Source organism: Lodderomyces beijingensis, assembly GCF_963989305.1.
Source record: "Lodderomyces beijingensis strain CBS 14171 genome assembly, chromosome: 4".
Classification (NCBI taxonomy): Eukaryota; Fungi; Ascomycota; class Pichiomycetes; order Serinales; family Debaryomycetaceae; genus Lodderomyces; species Lodderomyces beijingensis.
Genome location: NC_089973.1, coordinates 1,604,907 through 1,623,578, shown reverse-complemented (window position 1 = coordinate 1,623,578; position 18,672 = coordinate 1,604,907). Strand labels below are relative to the sequence as shown.

The 18,672-nt window shown below is 46.3% G+C and overlaps 8 protein-coding genes across 8 annotated transcripts; 3 read left to right on the top strand and 5 right to left on the bottom strand. All coding sequences in view use genetic code 12, as the record gives it.

Moving 5' to 3' along the window:
• Nucleotides 1-47: 47 nt before the first annotated feature.
• LODBEIA_P37180 (uncharacterized protein) lies at nucleotides 48-1,970 on the bottom strand (the record flags this gene model as incomplete). The annotated part of the gene is made up of 1 exon (XM_066973859.1): nucleotides 48-1,970. One exon carries the CDS (start codon nucleotides 1,968-1,970, stop codon nucleotides 48-50), a length of 1,923 nt encoding a protein of 640 aa, XP_066830656.1.
• Nucleotides 1,971-3,152: 1,182 nt separating this feature from the next.
• LODBEIA_P37170 (uncharacterized protein) lies at nucleotides 3,153-3,497 on the top strand (the record flags this gene model as incomplete). The annotated part of the gene is made up of 1 exon (XM_066973858.1): nucleotides 3,153-3,497. The coding sequence occupies one exon, from the start codon at nucleotides 3,153-3,155 to the stop codon at nucleotides 3,495-3,497; it is 345 nt and encodes a 114-aa protein (XP_066830655.1).
• A 120-nt stretch (nucleotides 3,498-3,617) lies between these two features.
• LODBEIA_P37160 (uncharacterized protein) lies at nucleotides 3,618-5,423 on the bottom strand (the record flags this gene model as incomplete). Its single annotated transcript, XM_066973857.1, has 1 exon — nucleotides 3,618-5,423. One exon carries the CDS (start codon nucleotides 5,421-5,423, stop codon nucleotides 3,618-3,620), a length of 1,806 nt encoding a protein of 601 aa, XP_066830654.1.
• A 349-nt stretch (nucleotides 5,424-5,772) lies between these two features.
• LODBEIA_P37150 (uncharacterized protein) lies at nucleotides 5,773-8,142 on the top strand (the record flags this gene model as incomplete). The annotated part of the gene is made up of 1 exon (XM_066973856.1): nucleotides 5,773-8,142. The coding sequence occupies one exon, from the start codon at nucleotides 5,773-5,775 to the stop codon at nucleotides 8,140-8,142; it is 2,370 nt and encodes a 789-aa protein (XP_066830653.1).
• A 229-nt stretch (nucleotides 8,143-8,371) lies between these two features.
• LODBEIA_P37140 (uncharacterized protein) lies at nucleotides 8,372-10,219 on the top strand (the record flags this gene model as incomplete). Its single annotated transcript, XM_066973855.1, has 1 exon — nucleotides 8,372-10,219. One exon carries the CDS (start codon nucleotides 8,372-8,374, stop codon nucleotides 10,217-10,219), a length of 1,848 nt encoding a protein of 615 aa, XP_066830652.1.
• Nucleotides 10,220-10,377: 158 nt separating this feature from the next.
• On the bottom strand, nucleotides 10,378-10,719 carry LODBEIA_P37130 (uncharacterized protein; the record flags this gene model as incomplete). The annotated part of the gene is made up of 1 exon (XM_066973854.1): nucleotides 10,378-10,719. One exon carries the CDS (start codon nucleotides 10,717-10,719, stop codon nucleotides 10,378-10,380), a length of 342 nt encoding a protein of 113 aa, XP_066830651.1.
• Nucleotides 10,720-10,986: 267 nt separating this feature from the next.
• LODBEIA_P37120 (uncharacterized protein) lies at nucleotides 10,987-12,213 on the bottom strand (the record flags this gene model as incomplete). Its single annotated transcript, XM_066973853.1, has 1 exon — nucleotides 10,987-12,213. One exon carries the CDS (start codon nucleotides 12,211-12,213, stop codon nucleotides 10,987-10,989), a length of 1,227 nt encoding a protein of 408 aa, XP_066830650.1.
• A 1,031-nt stretch (nucleotides 12,214-13,244) lies between these two features.
• Nucleotides 13,245-18,452, bottom strand: LODBEIA_P37110 (uncharacterized protein; the record flags this gene model as incomplete). The annotated part of the gene is made up of 1 exon (XM_066973852.1): nucleotides 13,245-18,452. One exon carries the CDS (start codon nucleotides 18,450-18,452, stop codon nucleotides 13,245-13,247), a length of 5,208 nt encoding a protein of 1,735 aa, XP_066830649.1.
• Between the last annotated feature and the right edge of the window lie 220 nt (nucleotides 18,453-18,672).

The window sequence follows — 18,672 nt, the reverse complement described above, 5'->3', positions numbered from 1 at the left end:
TGGTGTGCGAAAGGTCGAAAGTATCTAGCTTAGTTTAAGTCAAGTGATTACTCAAGATAGTTGTTGGGAACAAGGCCAATTCTATACTCCTTGGAAGTGGCATCTTCGCTTCTCTTGACGCCAACGCACCAGTTCAAATTATCTCGCATGTACAATGTGTCGACGCTTTGAAAGTTAAAAACAACTTCCACGGTGTCGCCTTTCACAAACGACAAGTCGCCAGTCTCTTGTCCTTTAAAATCGTATTTTGCCACTTTGGCGATTTTCTTAGACTTGTCGAGCCTGCTAAAAAATTTCTCCCATGCTGCAAGCTTATACGCCTCAGTCATTGGCGTCGTGTGCAATGACGCGTTTTCCACTATGGGTGTATCGAACCACACTGACGTGGTCACGGGAGCGACTCTGATTGCGTTTTTCGAGGAATTGATAATCTTGCGCAACGGCTTCTCCACCGAGTGCGTTTTGTCAATGGAATGGTGCATAGACGGGGCTGAAAGCGACGTCAAGTCCGAGGAGTCAGACATCACCGACGATACATCATCATCATTATCGTCCATGTCGTCGGATAACGAGAGTGATTCTAGCGATGCATCGAAATTTTGCGAATAGATGGTGTGTGGCTGCGAAGGCATGGTGTTGAGAGGGTAAGGTCTCTGAAGCATCAGCGAGTTGAACGCGGTGCCTTGTCTCGGTGGCAACTGTGGAGGCACGGGGAGCACCTTTTCAACTTCAGGCACGATAACGTCATCGATGCTCAAGATCTTCCGCGGGTGATAAGTCTCCAATTGGTTTGCTTGCGGGTTTTGATATTTTTCGTAAGCGACAATTGGATCAATTGCCGCGTGAGTGTTGAACATCCCCTCTTGTGGGTTGAAAGGCTTGACTGTGTGTTTCTTCTCCTGCATCTTTGTTGACAAAGTGACCCAGAACTTGTGAGTCTTCAGAGCCTTATCTGCATCGTCAATCTCCTCATCCATGACTTGGCCGTTTTTATGTTGCACCACGTGCAAAAACGACTCAATCTGCAATCTAATCGTTGTGGCATCTTGTTCCCATTCATTGATGATGTTCTCGTAGCTGCTGGGAATGACGTCATCGACCATTCCGTAAAAAACGGCATAGTACTTTAAAGTTTCGGTGATCTTTGCAAACGTGTTTGTTTGGCGGAATATGAGTATTTCAACAACATTTTCCATAAACTCGTCCAATAGCGACATGATGTGCGGGAGAAGCGTGATTGCTTTGAAATCGAGCGCATTGAACTCCTTGTCGACGTTATCAAACTGGGTCTGGAGTTTTTCCAAATGCTGTTGGTCCTTCTCACTCAACGGTGGTTGTTTCTGGTTCAACTTGGCAATCTTGCGGTCCAAACGGTCGTGGTCTTCTCTACTTCTATCTCTTTTGTTTATCAACTTTAGCGTTTCATCTAATCTTTTTTTCATATTTTTAATTTTGGGCGCCATCGAGTCGGCAAACCATTCGCCTTCCGATTTCAAATGATGCCTGAGTGTCTCAATCGCCAGCGTATATTGATACAACTCCTCATTGACACTCTCTATTAAAAACTGCCTCTCCTTTGGGTGAACGTGCGGCACAATCAGCTGAGCCTCGTATTCGTCGAGTTCATGGTAGAACTTTTCGATATTTTCAAACTGCAATGACCCGGGACCGATCAATTTGGTGAAATCTCTTGCTGCCTTTGCATTGATGGCGAGAATGCCCGGGATGAGTTTTTTGAAAAGCTGGTTGTTTTGAGCCACGAGATGCTTCAACCCCAGTCTCGCCTGCTTGATGTCGTGCTTGTAATCCAGAAGCAATCGGTCGTTCAAATCCAAGTCCCTATGATAGAAGGTCACCGTGTTCTTCAAGTTGTGGCCCAAATGCGCTACTTCGGATTCAGTCACTTTATAGGCATCCTTAATGTGAGATCCTATGTTATTGGAAAAGCTTTTGAGACCTTCAGCAACCATCCTGGAGAATCCCCCCTTTTTTCTTCCTTGTGACGGCTGTTGACCTGGGTTAAAAAAAGAGAGTAGTTCCCTTGTAGAGAGCTTCTTATTGGTATGTGCTGGTGAGAGAGTGTATGTGTGGAATATATAATTTAAAGGAAAGCCCGGCTTCACGAGACGTATTTGGAGGGTTCAAGTGACCACGCTAAAAAAAGAAAGGAATCGGAAACCTTTATCCGAACCCGAGCCGCGATTGTCTTTTCATCGTTCACTTTCCCAGCCCGGTTCAACGATGGAGTTCCCGTCCAGTGCCCCCCCTCGTGGGCTCACCATTGCCTCTAGGAGATGATTCCAGGGGATGGATCTAGGGGCCGGCTCTAAGGGATGGAGCAGCAACGAAGAAAAAGTGGCTTGAGCTTAAATATTTGCAAGAAAAGTCAAACTCGAATGGCCGCCACAATCACCAAGTGTCAAAGGTCGCGAGAGTCTTGATTTCTGATTCGGAAATTCCAGGTTCTAGAAGAACAGCAGAGTATCCCAGACCAGAACCACAGCACAGCGGACGAGCAACTCACATGAGAGTGTGCCACAGACACCACGGACCCAGGAACACGTCCTTGCCTTGCCACGTCGCTGTAGCCTTCTTTCATTTCTCCTCCACGCTCAAGACGCAGTGGAAAGAGTTTGCACTCTCATCGCGAGTATGACGTCAGAAGAGGGTTCGTACTTGTTTTGCAAATCTCCTTGCAGATTTTGTTTGGTCCCACAGCGTGAAGCAACCATAACTCACCACATTACAAAGGAGAGCCAGCAATTGCTCCGGACAAAAAAATACCACTAGAGGTTCCACATTTCCACTCAAGCCTTCTCTCTCTGTTTCGCTCTAATGACGTGAACACACGTCTGCAAGCTCACAATGCTCGAGAACGGCTGGTCGCGGCGTTTCTTGAGAAACAGCAGCATTCTCTTGTAAACACGACAAGCTTTTGCCAAATAAGAAGAAAAGAAAAGTCTCCTCGTTTGCCTTTGATTGCTATATACCCCCCCCCCCCCCCCTTCGTCCATGGAGTTGGAGCCTACGAACCATCAATTGCTGCTGTTGCAACTTTCGTATAAATACAGAGACATCTTCCCCCCCTCTCCTTTCCTCTGTTCCATTCTCTCATCATTATCATCAATAAAAGAACAACTTTGAGCGCAAACATGACAAATAACCCACACAAGATCTTTTACAAAGGAGTCGACAATGACTTTGTCATCTTCGTTGACGATCCCGCTTTATTCGAAAAGTATAAAAACGGAGACACAACAATCCCCATCATTGACATTGTGTCCATATTCAAGGTGTTTATCAATAGACAAGGCGGTGCCGAAGGTATACTAGACGAGGCCTCCAAGCAGGACTTGAACAACAATTTCAAAACCTCCAACGTTGACGAAGTGATCAAGAAGATCTTGGATGAAGGTTCAGACAAACACAACTCCGACCTTAGTTCCGACTACAGCTCGCGTAACGATTCCTATGGTGCTGGTGACACTGGGAACTAAGTGTAACGACAAACTCCCTTAGAAATAAAAAAAAAAAAAGTTTCAACGAATTCTGTACATATAAATTTCATATATAATGTAATGCATTCCTTTTTTTTTGATTTATCAAGAGGTGGTTCGTCAACTCCGCCTCCTGGTGTACAATGGGATCTCCCTCGATATTACCCCTCTGAAGTGCCTTTCGTTGACAGCTACGTCGAGCCATCCGAGAGTAACTGCCCTTTCCGCTTTGAGGTCCGAAAAGGAGGCATACTCTAGTCTATTCCCGACTTGACTGAGCAAGATCAAATCGACCTTAAACTTTACCGGTACAAGGCAGCTTTTCTTCTTTGCCGCCGCCTCGCTGTGGGTTCGGTACGGGGACATGTCAAACGGGACATGGCTCAAATAGGCCACCGAGTCACAATCTCGCGTTTTGAATTTGCAAGTTCCACCATTGACTTCATTAATGACGAGCTCAAAGTTGTCCTTCCAGAAGTGGTATTCTTTGCGGCCGAGAAAGCAAAGCACTACTTCGTATTGCAAGGTGTCGATTCGGAAGACCAACTTGAGCCAGTTTTTGTAGTCCAAGTGCAAGCGATGGTCGTCCTGTCCCGCGTCGTAGAGACTCGTGATGGCCAAGGGGATGATGAAAACCACCCGGTATTTTCTTTTGCGATCGTGCGCCCTCTCGGTGGGTCTTCTTTCGAAAATGGAAACGTACTTCACTATCAAGAGGTGGCTTTTAAACAATATAATGGGACAGTGCTGCAACTTGGGCTCGTCGCCGTGGATGCTCACCACCGAGGCAAAGCCAATGACAATGGGGTCGCCAAAGAAGCATATGTCGACGTTTATAACGTCAAAGTCGGAAAGACCGCTGCCGTTCTTGGGCCGTTGCAAATCGATTAGCTCGTGGAGTCTCTTTTGTCGGATTAGGCTCGACTGCTCAATTGTCCTTGTCGATTCATTGACCCGGTACAACTGCTGTTTGATCTCGCTAATGTGGTTGGTCAAGCTGCCAGTGTCGTAGTTGAGGAGCTGGCAACTCCCGCGGAGACTCTCAACAAACAAGGGGTACTTGACAATGCGGTCAATGGGTTTCTGGCTCAACGATTTGATGGACAAGTCCCTTCTCCTCGCGGGGAGTTCTTGCGACTCGATCAAGTTCTGCACTCCGCGGAACAAATGCTTAATGGTGGACATTGAGCCCGACATGGACTTGGCGCGAGCTCTCGTTTCAAGCTCGTCTTCGGTTGAGGTTCTGACTCGCTCATTGACTTTTAAATTCAAGGGAAACAACCCTTGGTCGTACATCTTGCACACGGCCTTGTGCTGCGAACAATACCAGGAATACCAAAAACAACTGACCCCCGACGTTGACAATGTATCGGCAATCCGAATAGCTTGCTCTCCATAGTCGTAATTTTTGCAATTTCTAATCCTATCCATCTCCACCAAGAGGTTGCCGTGTATCTCAAGAATCTTCTCCAAGCAAAGCTTGGTGATCCTTACCGGTGTCGGAAGCTCGATATTCATATTCTCCAAGTTTTCCAAATACATGTTTCTCAACTCGCGCATCTTCTCCACAAAGCTCCGCTCCGTCTCGGCAATCTCCTTCAACGTCATCTGTAAATGGTACAAGGGAACGTAGTTTTCGTCTTTCCTGGGCGTGAACACCTTGTGGGCAATGGGCGAATGCGAATCGATGGTGGACTCAGAAAGCGGCGTTTTCGACAAGGGCGAGTTTTTCCAAAGCTTGATGAGGCTTGCCTGTTCGTTTCTCAACCCGGTCACCTCGGGGGTCAACAAGAACGGCGATGACGACTCGGAACTCGATTTCGTTGGGGGCGATATCGAGGCTTCGGCTACTTTCTTACGAATCTGGGTGAAACAGTCTCGCGAGGTGTACCCTGGTGGATCCGTTGATAGGAAACTGGTGATCATCTTTTGCAAATTGACCACGATAGTGCTTGCAGTGTGTGTCTGTGAAGTGCAAACAAAAAAAAAAAAAAAAAAAAGAGAAACCCTCTGGGTATGTATATCTGCAAAAACAAAAAGAAGAAGTTTGGTATTCTCTTGATAGATATGGTGATGGTAATGATGGTGAGGATCTCGTGAACATTTTCCCATTTTTTTTGCAGCCATTAAAGTGAGTCTTATGTGTAGCTGTGTTACATAATACAGGAATGAGCATGTGGACGGAACATTTTTTTTTTTTTATCTTTGGTCACCAGAGTATATTTGCTAGCACTAGTGTTCATTTTTATTTGACAACAATTTTACATCTATTGACATGAGCTCGAGAGCGATAAAGAAACTAGCAGGTCAGAGCTTGGAAGATGAGCTCAAGCAGTTGGAGTTGAAAGCGCAAGCGCAAGCAAAACAGAAACTGAAACTGAAACTGAAGCTGCCGGAAATCGATGATCAAGATCTACAAGAAGAAGGCAAAGGAGACGAGGAAGAGCAAGAGCAACCAAAGTCAAAGTTCAACGCGTTTGCGTTTCTAGAAGGTGATGAAGAAGAAGGCAAAGGAGACGAGGAAGAGCAAGAGCAAGTAAAGTCAAAGTTCAACGCGTTTGCGTTTCTAGAAGGTGATGAGGAAGAAAGCGAATCCGAGAAAGAGGAGAATGGAATAAACCAGAGAGAGCCAATTGAAAATCCACCCACCCCCGAGAAAAAGCCAGTAGCCAGCAAAAAGCAGAAGAAAAAGCAGAAGAAGAAGAAATCATCATCATCACCAAACAAAAAGATACAGCCGCAGGGCGAAGTGGACCAGGCTGAAAAAGACGACAAGGATGACGAGGAATTGGACAGGATTCTAGCCGAGTTCAAGATCAAGGAGGATAAAAAACATGCTGCTCGTCACCAAGGCATTGACGAGTTTGATTTCGAGCAAGAGTACGACGAAGTGGACATCCCGCAAGATTTCTACGACTCCAATTTCAAGAACTTCACCACAAACAGACTCAAGCAGTGCCTACCTTTGCTTTCTTTCAAATCTGTGAAAAACCTAGACCCGGACCAGGAGTACAAAAACCTATTTGGAAACTCACTATCTATGGATTTGATCGATGACGCAAACACAACCACATCACTAGCTATATCCCCAGAAGTGTTGGCGCAGTTTAGAAAACTAGCCAAGATGACGAGGAACTGGGGCGGCAAAGACAGAAGAAACGTGCCGGGAACTTCTAGAAAGTTGCTCCTCTCCAAGATTCGAGACGATTGGCTCCCTACTCAATTGAAAAGCGTCACAATGGAAGAATTGACAGACGAAAACGACATTTTAAATGTCTTTATGTACAAAGAAGACGACATATCGGAGCTGGATATGGAGGCCAAAATCGAGAATGAAAAAGCCTTGGGGGTACGATATTTCAAATTCAACAAAGCATCTGATTCAAAGACCCGGTTTGCAAACTCCAAATTCTATGCATCGACGGTGTTGACGCCAGACCCAGAGTCGCTCATGCAACTCTTGCAAGTCAACCCTTACCACCACGAGACTCTCTTGCAAGTGGCGATGGTGTTGCTCCGACAAGGCGACAACAAAGCCACGTCGAATGCGTTGGTTGAACGAGCTCTCTTTACATTTGACAGAGGCTTCCATAGAGTGTTTCACGAGTTGATGTCATCTGCCGAAAACGGGTTGATACGATTGCCCTATGAATTTTTTTCCAACAGACAGTTTTACTTGAATTTGTTCAGGTACATTGTCTCTTTGGGCGAGCGATCGTTATTCTCCACTGCATTGGCATACTGCAAATTCATGTTGAGCTTGTCCCCAGCTGAAGATCCGCTTGGAGTAAGGTACTTTATGGACTTTTACGCCATCATGAGCGAAGAATACGAATATTTGATCCAGTTTAGAAATTCGCCCTTGGTGACAAGCTATACTCGCTGGTATACTCCCGGCATTGCATTTTCCACCGCGCTTGCATATTTGAATTTGGACAAGGTAGACGAAGCTAAACGAGAGTTGATGAACGCCGCCAAAGCGTACCCATACGTTGCATACAAGATCTTGACAGAAGTCGCACTTTGCAATAGCTCAAACTTGAAAGGCTTGGACTTTAAAACTAACCACGAAATACTTGTTAGTGCAGAGACATATTTGCTTCGAGCAAAGCCCTTATGGCAACTGCATTTGCAGTTTTTGAGCGCAAACTTGGAAAAGTTCTTTTCCGAGAGGCCCCAAATGAAAGATAGCCTGGGATTTGTCAAGTCGTTTATGGGCCTCTTTAGCGGCAAATCCGAGGAGAAAAGCGCAGCAGATTCAAAGGAAGTGCCAATAAATCTCGTCCGATTTGCGATTTTATCGGGAGAAAACAAGATTATGGGAAAGCTTCCTCAAGCAGTCTGGAGCAGAGAAGACATTCTTGAATACGACTTGTTGCCACCGAGGGACCACGATACGGGCGAGTTGACTTTCGGGACCACGCAGAACCGCCGTGCCTTGGTGTGCGACAGCCTCTTGGACCATGTCGACCAAAGGATTCTTGGGACCATTGTCCAGGAGAATACTCGTGGAAACGCAGATGTGCTTACTGAAGAAGAGCTCGAGATCATGAGAAACCTCTTGCGAAACGCCGTGGAACGAGGCGAAGCTAACAACAACGACAACAACAACAACAATAATAATGATGGTGATGGTGATGATTAAGAACATGTATAGAGTAAGTCAGTATGTATTCCAGAATGTGTCGATGCATGTTGAAGTATAGAGAACGAGAAATGAAAAAAAAATTGGAACCATCCCAACAAAAGTCGTTGTGCGAAAAATTGGCTCCGTGGTGGTGTTGGCAGTTGCAGAAGCAAGAAGCAGGAATTGACGTTCAAAGCGTGTGAGGATACGACTGTCTTACAGCAGTATCCATTCTCCTTCCTCCTTCATGATTGCAATTGACTTGGAGTTTCAGCATTGGCAATGGCAGTACCAGATTTCAACCACATTTGTCCTATTCGTGATCCTCCCATTTCTATACTATGTCTATTGCAAATACGTCACGTCCTCCCCCAATGGATACAACAAGTTGGAGAGTCCCGTTAAGATCACCCTTGCGATTCCAGAAGAGGCCCGACCAAACTGGAAGGGAAAGAGGTTGTACCCCAAACCAAGGCTCATTGTCGAGAATGAGCCGACCAAGATCCAAAGCTATTGTCCTGCCACGGGTCAGGACTTGGGCGTTTTCGCAGCCACGAGCCGGCTGGATATGGACGAGATGATTGCCAAGGCAGCCAAGGCGCAAAAGGCATGGGCCAACAGCTCATTCATTGCGCGACGCAAATTGCTCAAGACGTTGGCAAGGTACATTTTGGAGAACCAGGAAATCATTGCGCGCGTCGCTTGCAGAGACTCGGGCAAGACCAAGCTTGATGCGTCAATGGGCGAGATCATGGTGACGTTGGAAAAGATTAACTGGATAGTGGCACACGGCGAGCGGTGCTTGAGGCCCAGTCAACGGCCCGGTCCTTCGAATTTCCTCTTGGGGTTCATGAAAAATGCCGAGGTCAGGTACGAGCCCATGGGGGTAGTCTCGGCCATCATTTCGTGGAATTACCCCTTCCACAACTTGATGGGCCCCATCTTGGCGGCCTTGTTCACGGGGAATGCCATTGTGGTCAAGTGTTCGGAAAATGTCGTTTGGTCGAGCATGTGGTATGTGGAAATGTGCCGCACGGCGTTGAAAACTTTGGGAATCGATGAGGATTTGATCCAGTTGTGCTATTGTTTCCCACAAGATGCAAACTACTTCTCATCGCACCCCGGGTTGAACCATCTTACATTTATCGGCTCGCAGCCAATTGCGCAGCATGTGGTGGCGAATGCCGCGAAACAATTGACACCCTGTGTCGTTGAACTCGGAGGCAAGGATTCCTTCATTGTGTTGGACGACGTCAAGGACCTTAATGCAATCTCGTCGATTGCCCTTCGAGGAACGTTTCAAAGCGCAGGCCAAAACTGCATTGGTATAGAGAGGGTGATTTGCCTCCCGAAAGTATATGACGAATTGGTGCAAATCTTCACCACGCGGGTGAAAAATTTCCGGGTTGGCTCTGACATTGATCAACTGGACGAGATCGACATGGGCGCCATGATTTCCGATAATAGGTTCCACCAACTCGAGGAGTTGATCCTGGATGCGGTGTCCAAGGGCGCCAGGCTCATCCACGGCGGCAAACCTTATCATCACCCAAACTACCCCCTGGGCCACTACTTTGAGCCAACTTTGCTCGTGGACGTGGACAATACGATGAAGATCTTCAACCAGGAGGTGTTTGGCCCGATCTTGACCATGATCAAAGCCAACAGCGTGGATCACGCAATCGAGCTAGCCAACGGCTGCGATTACGGATTGGGCAACTCGATATTTGGGTCCAACTTCAGACAATTGAGCAGCTTGGCCAACCAGTTGAAAAGCGGCAACGTTGCCATTAACGACTTTGCCACGTTTTACGTGGCGCAGTTGCCGTTTGGCGGCGTCAAGAAATCAGGGTACGGCAAATTTGGAGGCGAAGAAGGGCTACTTGGCCTCTGCAATGCCAAATCTGTGGTGATGGACAAACCTCTCTTGAGGATGCTTGGAGTGGCCACGGCAATCCCACCGCCAATCGATTATCCCATCCGCGACGACAAGAAAGCGTGGGGGTTTGTCAAGAGTTTGAACGTGGCGGGCTACGACGGCAGAGTATGGGCCAAGATCAAAGCATTTACAAGGTTAGCCAAAGGTGGGGAGTGACTAAAAGAGAGAGATAGCATAATAGACGGGAGGATATAATGAATTGACGATTGAAAATTTTTTTTTATTTTGTTTTGTTTTGTATAAAAAAACTGAATTCTATGTTCTCCGACGGTATTACTCCGATCTCCATCTATTCAAGTGGCTCGTTTCTGCTATTACTTTGCTGCGTTGATGTGCAATTGAGGGTGGGAAGTAATGGTTGCATCAACCAAGAGCTTAATGACATCCTGCTTCTTCTTCTCAAACTGTTCCTTCAAGCTCTTCAACTCCTGCTCAACTTCAGCATCGGCCTCCTTGTCGATCTTTTCATTGATCCCTTCGTGCTCCTTTTCGTATTTTTGTAGTTCTTCTTCCTTCAGTTTCTTGTAGGCTTCAATCTCTTGCTGCGCATCTTGCTTGGCTGTCTTCAACCTGTTTGTCCTGTATTTTCTGGCCTCGTTGACGATCTCCGCTGCCTCCTTCTCTGTCTTCAACAACGACTGGATCCCTGATGACATTGCGAATATGTAGTATGTGTAGGGAGCAATTGGGTCTTGGAACGATGGTTGGGGGTTGCAGAATCGTAAGTGTGTCGAAGCGGCGTGGATTGATTATCAACAAAAAGTCGTGCAAAATGGTTCCAAATGCTTGCCTTGCGAGGAGAGGTGTCGCTACCAAAATATCCAGAAGTGAACCTCTTTTTGCAGTCAATATATATATGAAGAAAACCACCAACATCTATTGAAAAAGGGAAACTAAAGAAGACTCTACTTGTTTGACTCTAACTAGACCTTGTCTTTTACCGAGAATTGTAAATCTGTGGGGGTTGCGAAAAAAGCCGCTTTAATCTTTGCAGCGATGCTCATGGTCAAACCAGTGAGATTCACAAGACAAATAAAAACCAATGCAACCGCAAAGATGGCACTCATGACCTTGAAGAATACAAAATCGTATCCGCCAACCCCTTTTGCAATTTCACCGTTGGCCAACGACATGGTGCCAACGGGGAAAGTCATTGTCCACCACCCTTTGCTCCATTTTATAAGGCCGAATCGCTTTGTTGTCCACTCGGGGTTGACGTTGGTTGCAAACGGCCTGCTTTTGGACATGCAGGAGATGATTGCAATGATCATGTAGATGTAGGCGCCCGCGAGTAGCAAGTACGCTGACAAGGCACAGGGCACGAGAAAGGACGTGCCGAGAACCTTGTCCGGAATGAAATGGAACATGTTGTTGCCGAAGAGCATTATGCTGTAGCTGCTCTGGCCCGTGAACCCCACGGGTAGGAACTGGGTAAAGATTTGCAGGGTGTCTGGTACTTTTAAGAGGATTAGTCGCATCATGTAAACGGCACCCACGCCATGGAATAGCATTATCGAGATGCAAAACAACATAAACGCCAATAGCTCCGTTATAATCTGTTGGTTTCGTCCTTCGAGATCGGCGGCGATAATGTGGCCCGTGGACGAGATGACGCAGCAGCACACCACGTGCATGAGGACGGTGGAGTTGATATCGCTCATGGTGTGGATGTTGAGCTTGGACAAGAACGTAAAATAGAAAAGGATGGTGTTGTTGAACGTGGCGATACCGACGCCAATCCACCACAACACCCAAAGGAAAATCGGGTACCGTCCTTGAACAAATAGGTGGATAGCATTGACAATGGTGGTGTAGCCCATCGAGTGCACGGCAAAGTATATCGAGTAGTTGTACTTGTGCATGTAGAGCGATATCCGCTCGGGATAGTACCAACAACTGAGCACAAGCATGATGTTGGTGGATACAAAGATTAGTATCGTGAGACAGAACATGATGATGCCGCAAATTCGCAACCATTGCGCTTCAAAGGGGAACCCGTATAGGATGTTTGCCGTGATTCCACAGCCCAAGAAGCCCACAAAGTACGACGGGTGGAATTCGTCAATGCATTCCTTCTTGAGGAACTTGCGGAGCATTTTGAAGAAATGGGGCGCGTCCTGACCCTTGGTACGCACGTCCGTTCCATCCATTTTGCTTTTGTCTCCCTCACTGTTTCCCGCCAAGCTCGTCTCGAGCGTGGATGAGGTTTGGGAAGTCATGAAGCCAGGGTGGGTGATGGCCAGCTGTACCTGTTCATCAAAACCCGTGCCGTCAAAAATTACTTTACTTCCAAGCAATCAACACAAGCGATCTATCGATGTCTTTCTTTTCTTATTCTACTTATTTTCTAAACATATCTATATATATATTATGAATCTGATGGCGTTTTCGATGTGACTCTTTTGTTCGTTACCATTTTACCGTGGATAATATCGCTGGTGGGACTCACTGGCCTCGCGAGGGGGAAAAAGAAGTCAGCTTTCTGGCATCGGACTTTTCAGCCACACGGCTGTGATCCACACAGACCCCCACATAGAAATTTTGGACTTGCTGCTACTACTGCTGCTGCTTTATGGCAGAGATTGAGTTATCAGATCTACGAAAGCATCCTACTTTCTTTTCTTTTCTAAATCCAAGCCACTTCAGGAGCTTTAGCAGCGAGAACGGATAGTTACTCGTTGCGTCAACTGGCAAGCGTTGACGGTCTCAGAATTGACTCCTTTATTTTCGTTCCTTCTTTCTTTCCGCTACCACAAACCCGCTTGTAACTCCGACGACGGAAAGTTGCCGAAAGCGGAAAGTTGCGTCGCTGTTATGGTCCTCTCAGAAAGCCGCGGCCCGATTTCGCAGCTGGACCCCTTTTTTGCAATTTTTATTTTCTTTATTTAACCGGCCAAGATGCCTCGACGAATGCGCTAGCATTGGAATCTGTCAGGATGTAGGAGATGCGGGGTCCTATATGGACGCTCCTAACGTTCTACAAAGTTATCTTTGTCTGAAATTACCTGGAGTTGCCGAAAACAAAAACGAGAAACCATCTCATTTCTAGGATAAGCGGGGGACATTCGTTGCAATGCTATGGAAATTATGTACCTGCATTCTTTTTTTGTTTTCGTTCTCTTTACATTTACGGACTTTGAATGTACATAGCTAAAACCAGGCAACATCCAGGCTACAACGTTCAATAATACCCGTCGGCAATGAAGCGCAACATGTACTCATCAATGTGGCCAATCCCTTCTTCGTAGTCCAAGTCAGCAGCTTCGTCCTCCTCTCCCGTTGATGCAAGAGCAGCAGCAGCTTCGAAATTGCCCTTGGCCTTGCCGTCTTCGGTGAAATCCTCGTCGTCAACGGCAACTTCCTTGAGTGCCGCTCCAGTGGCAGCTCGGTCTTCCTCGTCTTCCGCCTGGGCCAACGCAGAACCCATCTTGGCATCGCCCGAAAAATCAATGGTTCTGTTTGTGATATCCCGAGTGACGTCAGAGAGCGGATCGTTGACCAAATCGCGCACGGAAAATTTACCGAAATAGTCAGTGGTGAACTCACCTTCTTGAATAACGACATTATCCAATTGGCGCTTTTGATTGGCCTTTTTGATAATGTTCGACTCGATGGTGTACTCGGAAACAAATCGGTAAATGTGGACATCGCGCACCTGACCGATTCTGTGACAACGGTCCTGACACTGCTTGTCCATTGCTGGGTTCCAATCTGAATCGTAAAAGATGACTGTGTCTGCACCGGTCAAGTTGATGCCGAGACCACCGGACCTAGTGGACAAAATGAACACGGGAATCTTGGCATCACGGTTGAATTTCTCAGTGAGGAGTTGTCGATCTTCAATCTTTGTCGATCCATCAAGCCTCATGTACCGGTAGCCATGGATGTTCAAAAACTGCTCCAAAATATCCAACACCTTGGTCATTTGCGTGAAAATCAAAGCCCGGTGTCCCTCGGCGGTCAAGTCTCGCAAAAGAGTAGCCAATTTTTGCAATTTCCCACAATCGTACTGCAATAGGGTCTTGTCCGGAAACGCTATCGACAATTTCACTTGAGACTTGTGGAACGGGTTCTGAATCTCTCGAGTTGCAATTTCTTTGCTTAGTCTATACTGTGTCGATTTGGGGATGAGTTGGTCCTTCATGTCCAACGCCACCACAGAAGGGGTCACTATGGAGAATTTGTCAATCGCATCCGACATGAGCTCAGCTCGTTTCGAGACTGAGATGCAAAGCTCTTCAAATAAACCCAAGTCTAAACCCAGATGCAATTTTTTATTTCTCCTTATATTGAGCCTCTTTAACAAAGCTTCCCCGTATATTGGCCTTTTGCTGCATCGCAAATCATTGAGATACGACGCGTGCTGTAGCTTTTCCTTAACTTCATTTTGCTGCTCTCGTTTCAAAAGTCGATAATACTGCAAGTAATCATTAGTCTCCACTTGGTGGTGGTGGTGGTGGTGGTGGTGATGTTGCTGATCGTCGTTGTTTTCGCCAAGGAGAGTGTCAAACCCTCGCACTTGCTTCCTCATCTGTTCCAGAGACACTAGTCTCTTTGTGGACTCACAAACAAAATAATTGAGATGCTCGTTAGCTGTCAAATCCAAATTCAAAACACTGCGATCCACTTGGCCATTTCCTCCACTTTTGGTTAAGTTTTGAACTACATCACCAATCAACTGGTACTGCAGCGAGACCGCTCGGGGCATTGCAAATGATGTGACAATGGGCCTCACTTCAAATAGGTCCGGATGGTTACAAACTTTCCTCAACTGCATTAAGCAGTTGATGATTGACAAAAAATTACCCGAGGCCAACGTCTCCTTGGTCTTGGCGCGTGACATGAAATCATCATACAAGTACCGCTGTCTTTTCGACAATCGGCAATAAACAATGTGCTCGTATTTGCCCGGCATTTGCTTCTCCACGTCCTTCTTCAATCTCCGCAAAATGTAGGGTCTCAACACCTGGTGTAGTCTCGCCACCGTGTTTCTCGTTTCTTCGTCCATTACCTGAGTGGTCTTTTCATTGTCATCCACAATGTTGGAGCCAGACGCCAAACTTGCTTGCTCCAAAATTTTGTCAACTGGCTTTCCGAACCATTGCTGGAAATCTTCCAAATTCGTAAAACCCTCAGGCATCGACATATTTGCTTTGGACGAGGGCATCAAGAAATAAAGCAAGGACCACAACTCCATCAAATTGTTCTGCAACGGTGTACCCGTGAGGAGCAACCTGTTTTCGGTGTTGAAGTTGAGCAATGCTCTCCATCTTGTTGATCTAAAGTTTTTTATATTGTGAGCCTCATCGAGAATCATATAACGCCACTGTCTCCTCTTGAAAGCCTGTTGATCTTGCACCACGAGTTGGTACGAGGTGATGCAAACGTGGAAGGCATCGGGCTTGAACCAGCCTTTCCTCTTTTGCGCTCTTTGCTGAGGCGATCCGTAATAAGTCAAAACCTTGAGTCCAGGCGCAAATTTTTTGAATTCCATATCCCAGTTCAACATGACAGATGTCGGCACCACAATCAAATGAGGTCCCCATATATGGTGCTCACATGCCAAGTACGAAAGTAAAGATATAGTTTGAATGGTTTTCCCCAACCCCATTTCATCCGCCAATATCCCATTGGTGCTGTTATTGTAAAGGCTTGCTAACCAGTTGAGACCTTGCTTTTGGTACGGTCTCAACGTGCCTCTTAAGAGTTCTGGCACGGGAACATCCCGCACCTTGGATCCATTGACCATCTCAACCGCCTCCTCCTCATCCGATCTAGTGTCGGGAGTTTCCTCGTCCTGATGCTCGACTGCAGGTTCCAAATTGTCCGCTTCATGGTTGTTTTTACGCACCTGCCCGTTTGTAAATACTTTTTCTTCGCCGGAAAAGATGGACTCGTCGTCACTATCAGCACCGGAACCAGAATCGGAGCTTTCCATTTCAACATCTTGGTCACTTTCAGAGTCATCCATGTTGTCCGCAAACAAGCTGGCTAAACCGCCGCCCATGTTGATGGTACTCGAATTGTCGTCACGAGTTCCGTCGTCATCTGAGCCGTTCTGGTCATCCAGCTCCTCATTCTCATTCTCATTCTCATTCTCATTCTCATTTTCATCTTCATCTTCGTCGTCATCATCATCCTCGTCTGAGCTAGATCCAGTCATAGAACTGCTTTGATCAGAACCCAAAAGCGACCCTTCGAGATGTTCATCAAAGTCGATCCTTTGTGCTGACTTTTGTTGCTCCTCCTCTAGTTCCTTTGCTTGACCATTGGATACAATAGGTTCAACAGACTCGTTTTCAGCAGGTGAGATTGTGCCTTTTTTGGCATTCGGAGTTTGGTCATCGTGACTACTAACACCACTTATTTCTTCACTTTCTACTTCCTGATCATGCTCATGAGCCTTTCCATTGTTCATCGTGGTAAGTTCTGCGGGACTTCCCAAGTCGGCATATTTCTTTTTCAACTCTTCAATCGATAAATTAATATCATTCTTGTCTGCACCAGCATGTTTCAGCCGGTTGGATCCATTTGAAGGTTGCCCTGTTGCAAATTCTTTTTCCTCTTCTTCATCATCCTCTTCTTCCTCCGATGTAGTTGAAAATTGATCCGAGTCATCGCCCTCAAGTTCATGTTCATGAAAAGTGTCGTTCTCAGTCTCGTCTTCTTTAGATGACGTCCATTGCGCTTCGAGAAGCTGGGTCGAATGCTCCAACATTTGGCTCAAGTGTTCCCGCCCTTTCAACTGCTTCATTTCCTCGATTTTTTCGTTTTGGATAATCTGGTAAACCTTAAACGCCTCGGCCCACCTTTTCTTAATTGCTTGCATAACCGCTCTACTCAATTTCCTCAAATTCATATCTCTTTCCCTATTGATTCTGTCCTTTTCTCCCTTTTTCTTTTTAAAATGCTGTTCAACCATCAATGCAACCTTTCTCGATCGATTGATGTGTTGTCTTCTCATCTGATTGTGGATTCGAGAAAAGGATACTGCTTGTGCAAGAAGATGGTCCTGGTGTGTCAAGTTGTTACTAGTTCCTTGCAATTTGGGAGTAATCGACGTGGTGTCTCGAAAGGGGTCACTGAGTTTGACAGTTGATGTTGGAGGTAACAAGATTTTTCTTCTTTCCACCTTGTTGTTGATAAACTCCAACGTGTTGTCGCGGTTTATCTTGTTGTATATGTCCCGAAACATCTGCTGTTGCTGTTGATTGATGTCATCAAATTCTGGCTTTGTATAGTTGTAGTCGAGAGCATTAGCCTCGTCAATGATTGGCGTCCTGTAGCGCTCTTCCAAGAACAATCGAAGCTTGTTGCTTAGCTCCGGAGCTATTTCCACTTGTTTCCCCTGTTCCATTTTTATTCGAATACACTGAGGTTCAAATGGTTTGATTTGCGGCTCCGGCTGGCTCCGTGAAGGTTCAACTTCCATCAGTTCAGAAGGCTGTGGCTGCCACCCGGGCACGTGCGATGGGTGTGTAATCAAAAGACCAGGTATACTTGTTGTGACCAGTTTCACTCTTTTGTTCAACCGGGTACGACTTTTGGGTTCATTGATGAGCTCGATTTCGTCGTCTTCAGAATTTTCAAGTTTGTCTTCGTTTTCGGAAATCTCAGCCAGATCTTCCAGTGGCCTCTTGATGTCGGGTTGTTTATTTATTTGCTTCTTGGTCTTGCTCTTGGTTTGACTCAGGGTCTGAGTCTGGGTCTGGGTCTTTGTCTCGGGTTGCGCCTGTGTTTGTGTTTGTGTTTGTGTCTGTGTCTTTGATTCAGTTTGGGTTTGTCGCTGTCGGCTTTTAGTTGGGATCGAGGGCGCCGTTTTGGTCTCTAGCTTGGTTTGCTTTGGTGGTTTATTACTGGCTGCAGTTTTCAAATCAGGCTGTTTGGTAAACCGCTCCATCTCTATTTGGGCGTGCTTTTCTAGGACAACAGTCCGGAACGGATAAAGTTCATTTAGTCTGTCATCTCTCTCTTGTAGTCTTTTCTTCTGGAATCGAAACGGTAGAACTTTGAGCTCCTCGTCGTTTTCTATCTCTGCATCCCATTTCATCTTGTAATCGCCATCGTCACAAAACTTTGTAAACGACTCCGGCACACCCTTTGTGCATGACTTGGAAAACTCACTTGGTCGCCAGCTCACTATACTTCGGTAGTCGCAAAGTTGATATAGCTCATTGACCGCCTCCGTGAACTCACTCAAAACGGCGGCTAATCGATCTTCTTTCGACCTGATATCGACTTTTCGCCTCTTGGAAGATGGTAATGGTGATGTTTGACTTTCTCTTTTCGTGGTATTATTTGAGTTTGCGCCGGAATGGGTCTCCTGTGACCCATTATCGGCGGCACTGAAACGAGCCAGTGTCCTTCTTCGTATGCCGTCCCCTGACATGGATGAAATGACGGTGGAGATGCTTGATAGTTTTGGTATTTACAAACTACGCATAGAATAAGAAAGGAATGGTGTATATCACCTAAAATTCCGTAAAAGAAAAATTTAGAAACAAGAGGCGCGCTGAATTTTCACTTTTTGCAATCTTCAAGCTCGGGAGAAACACCTTTGTTCATGGAATCCAGCAAAGAATGGAATGTGGTTCCGTCGAAGAGGGACT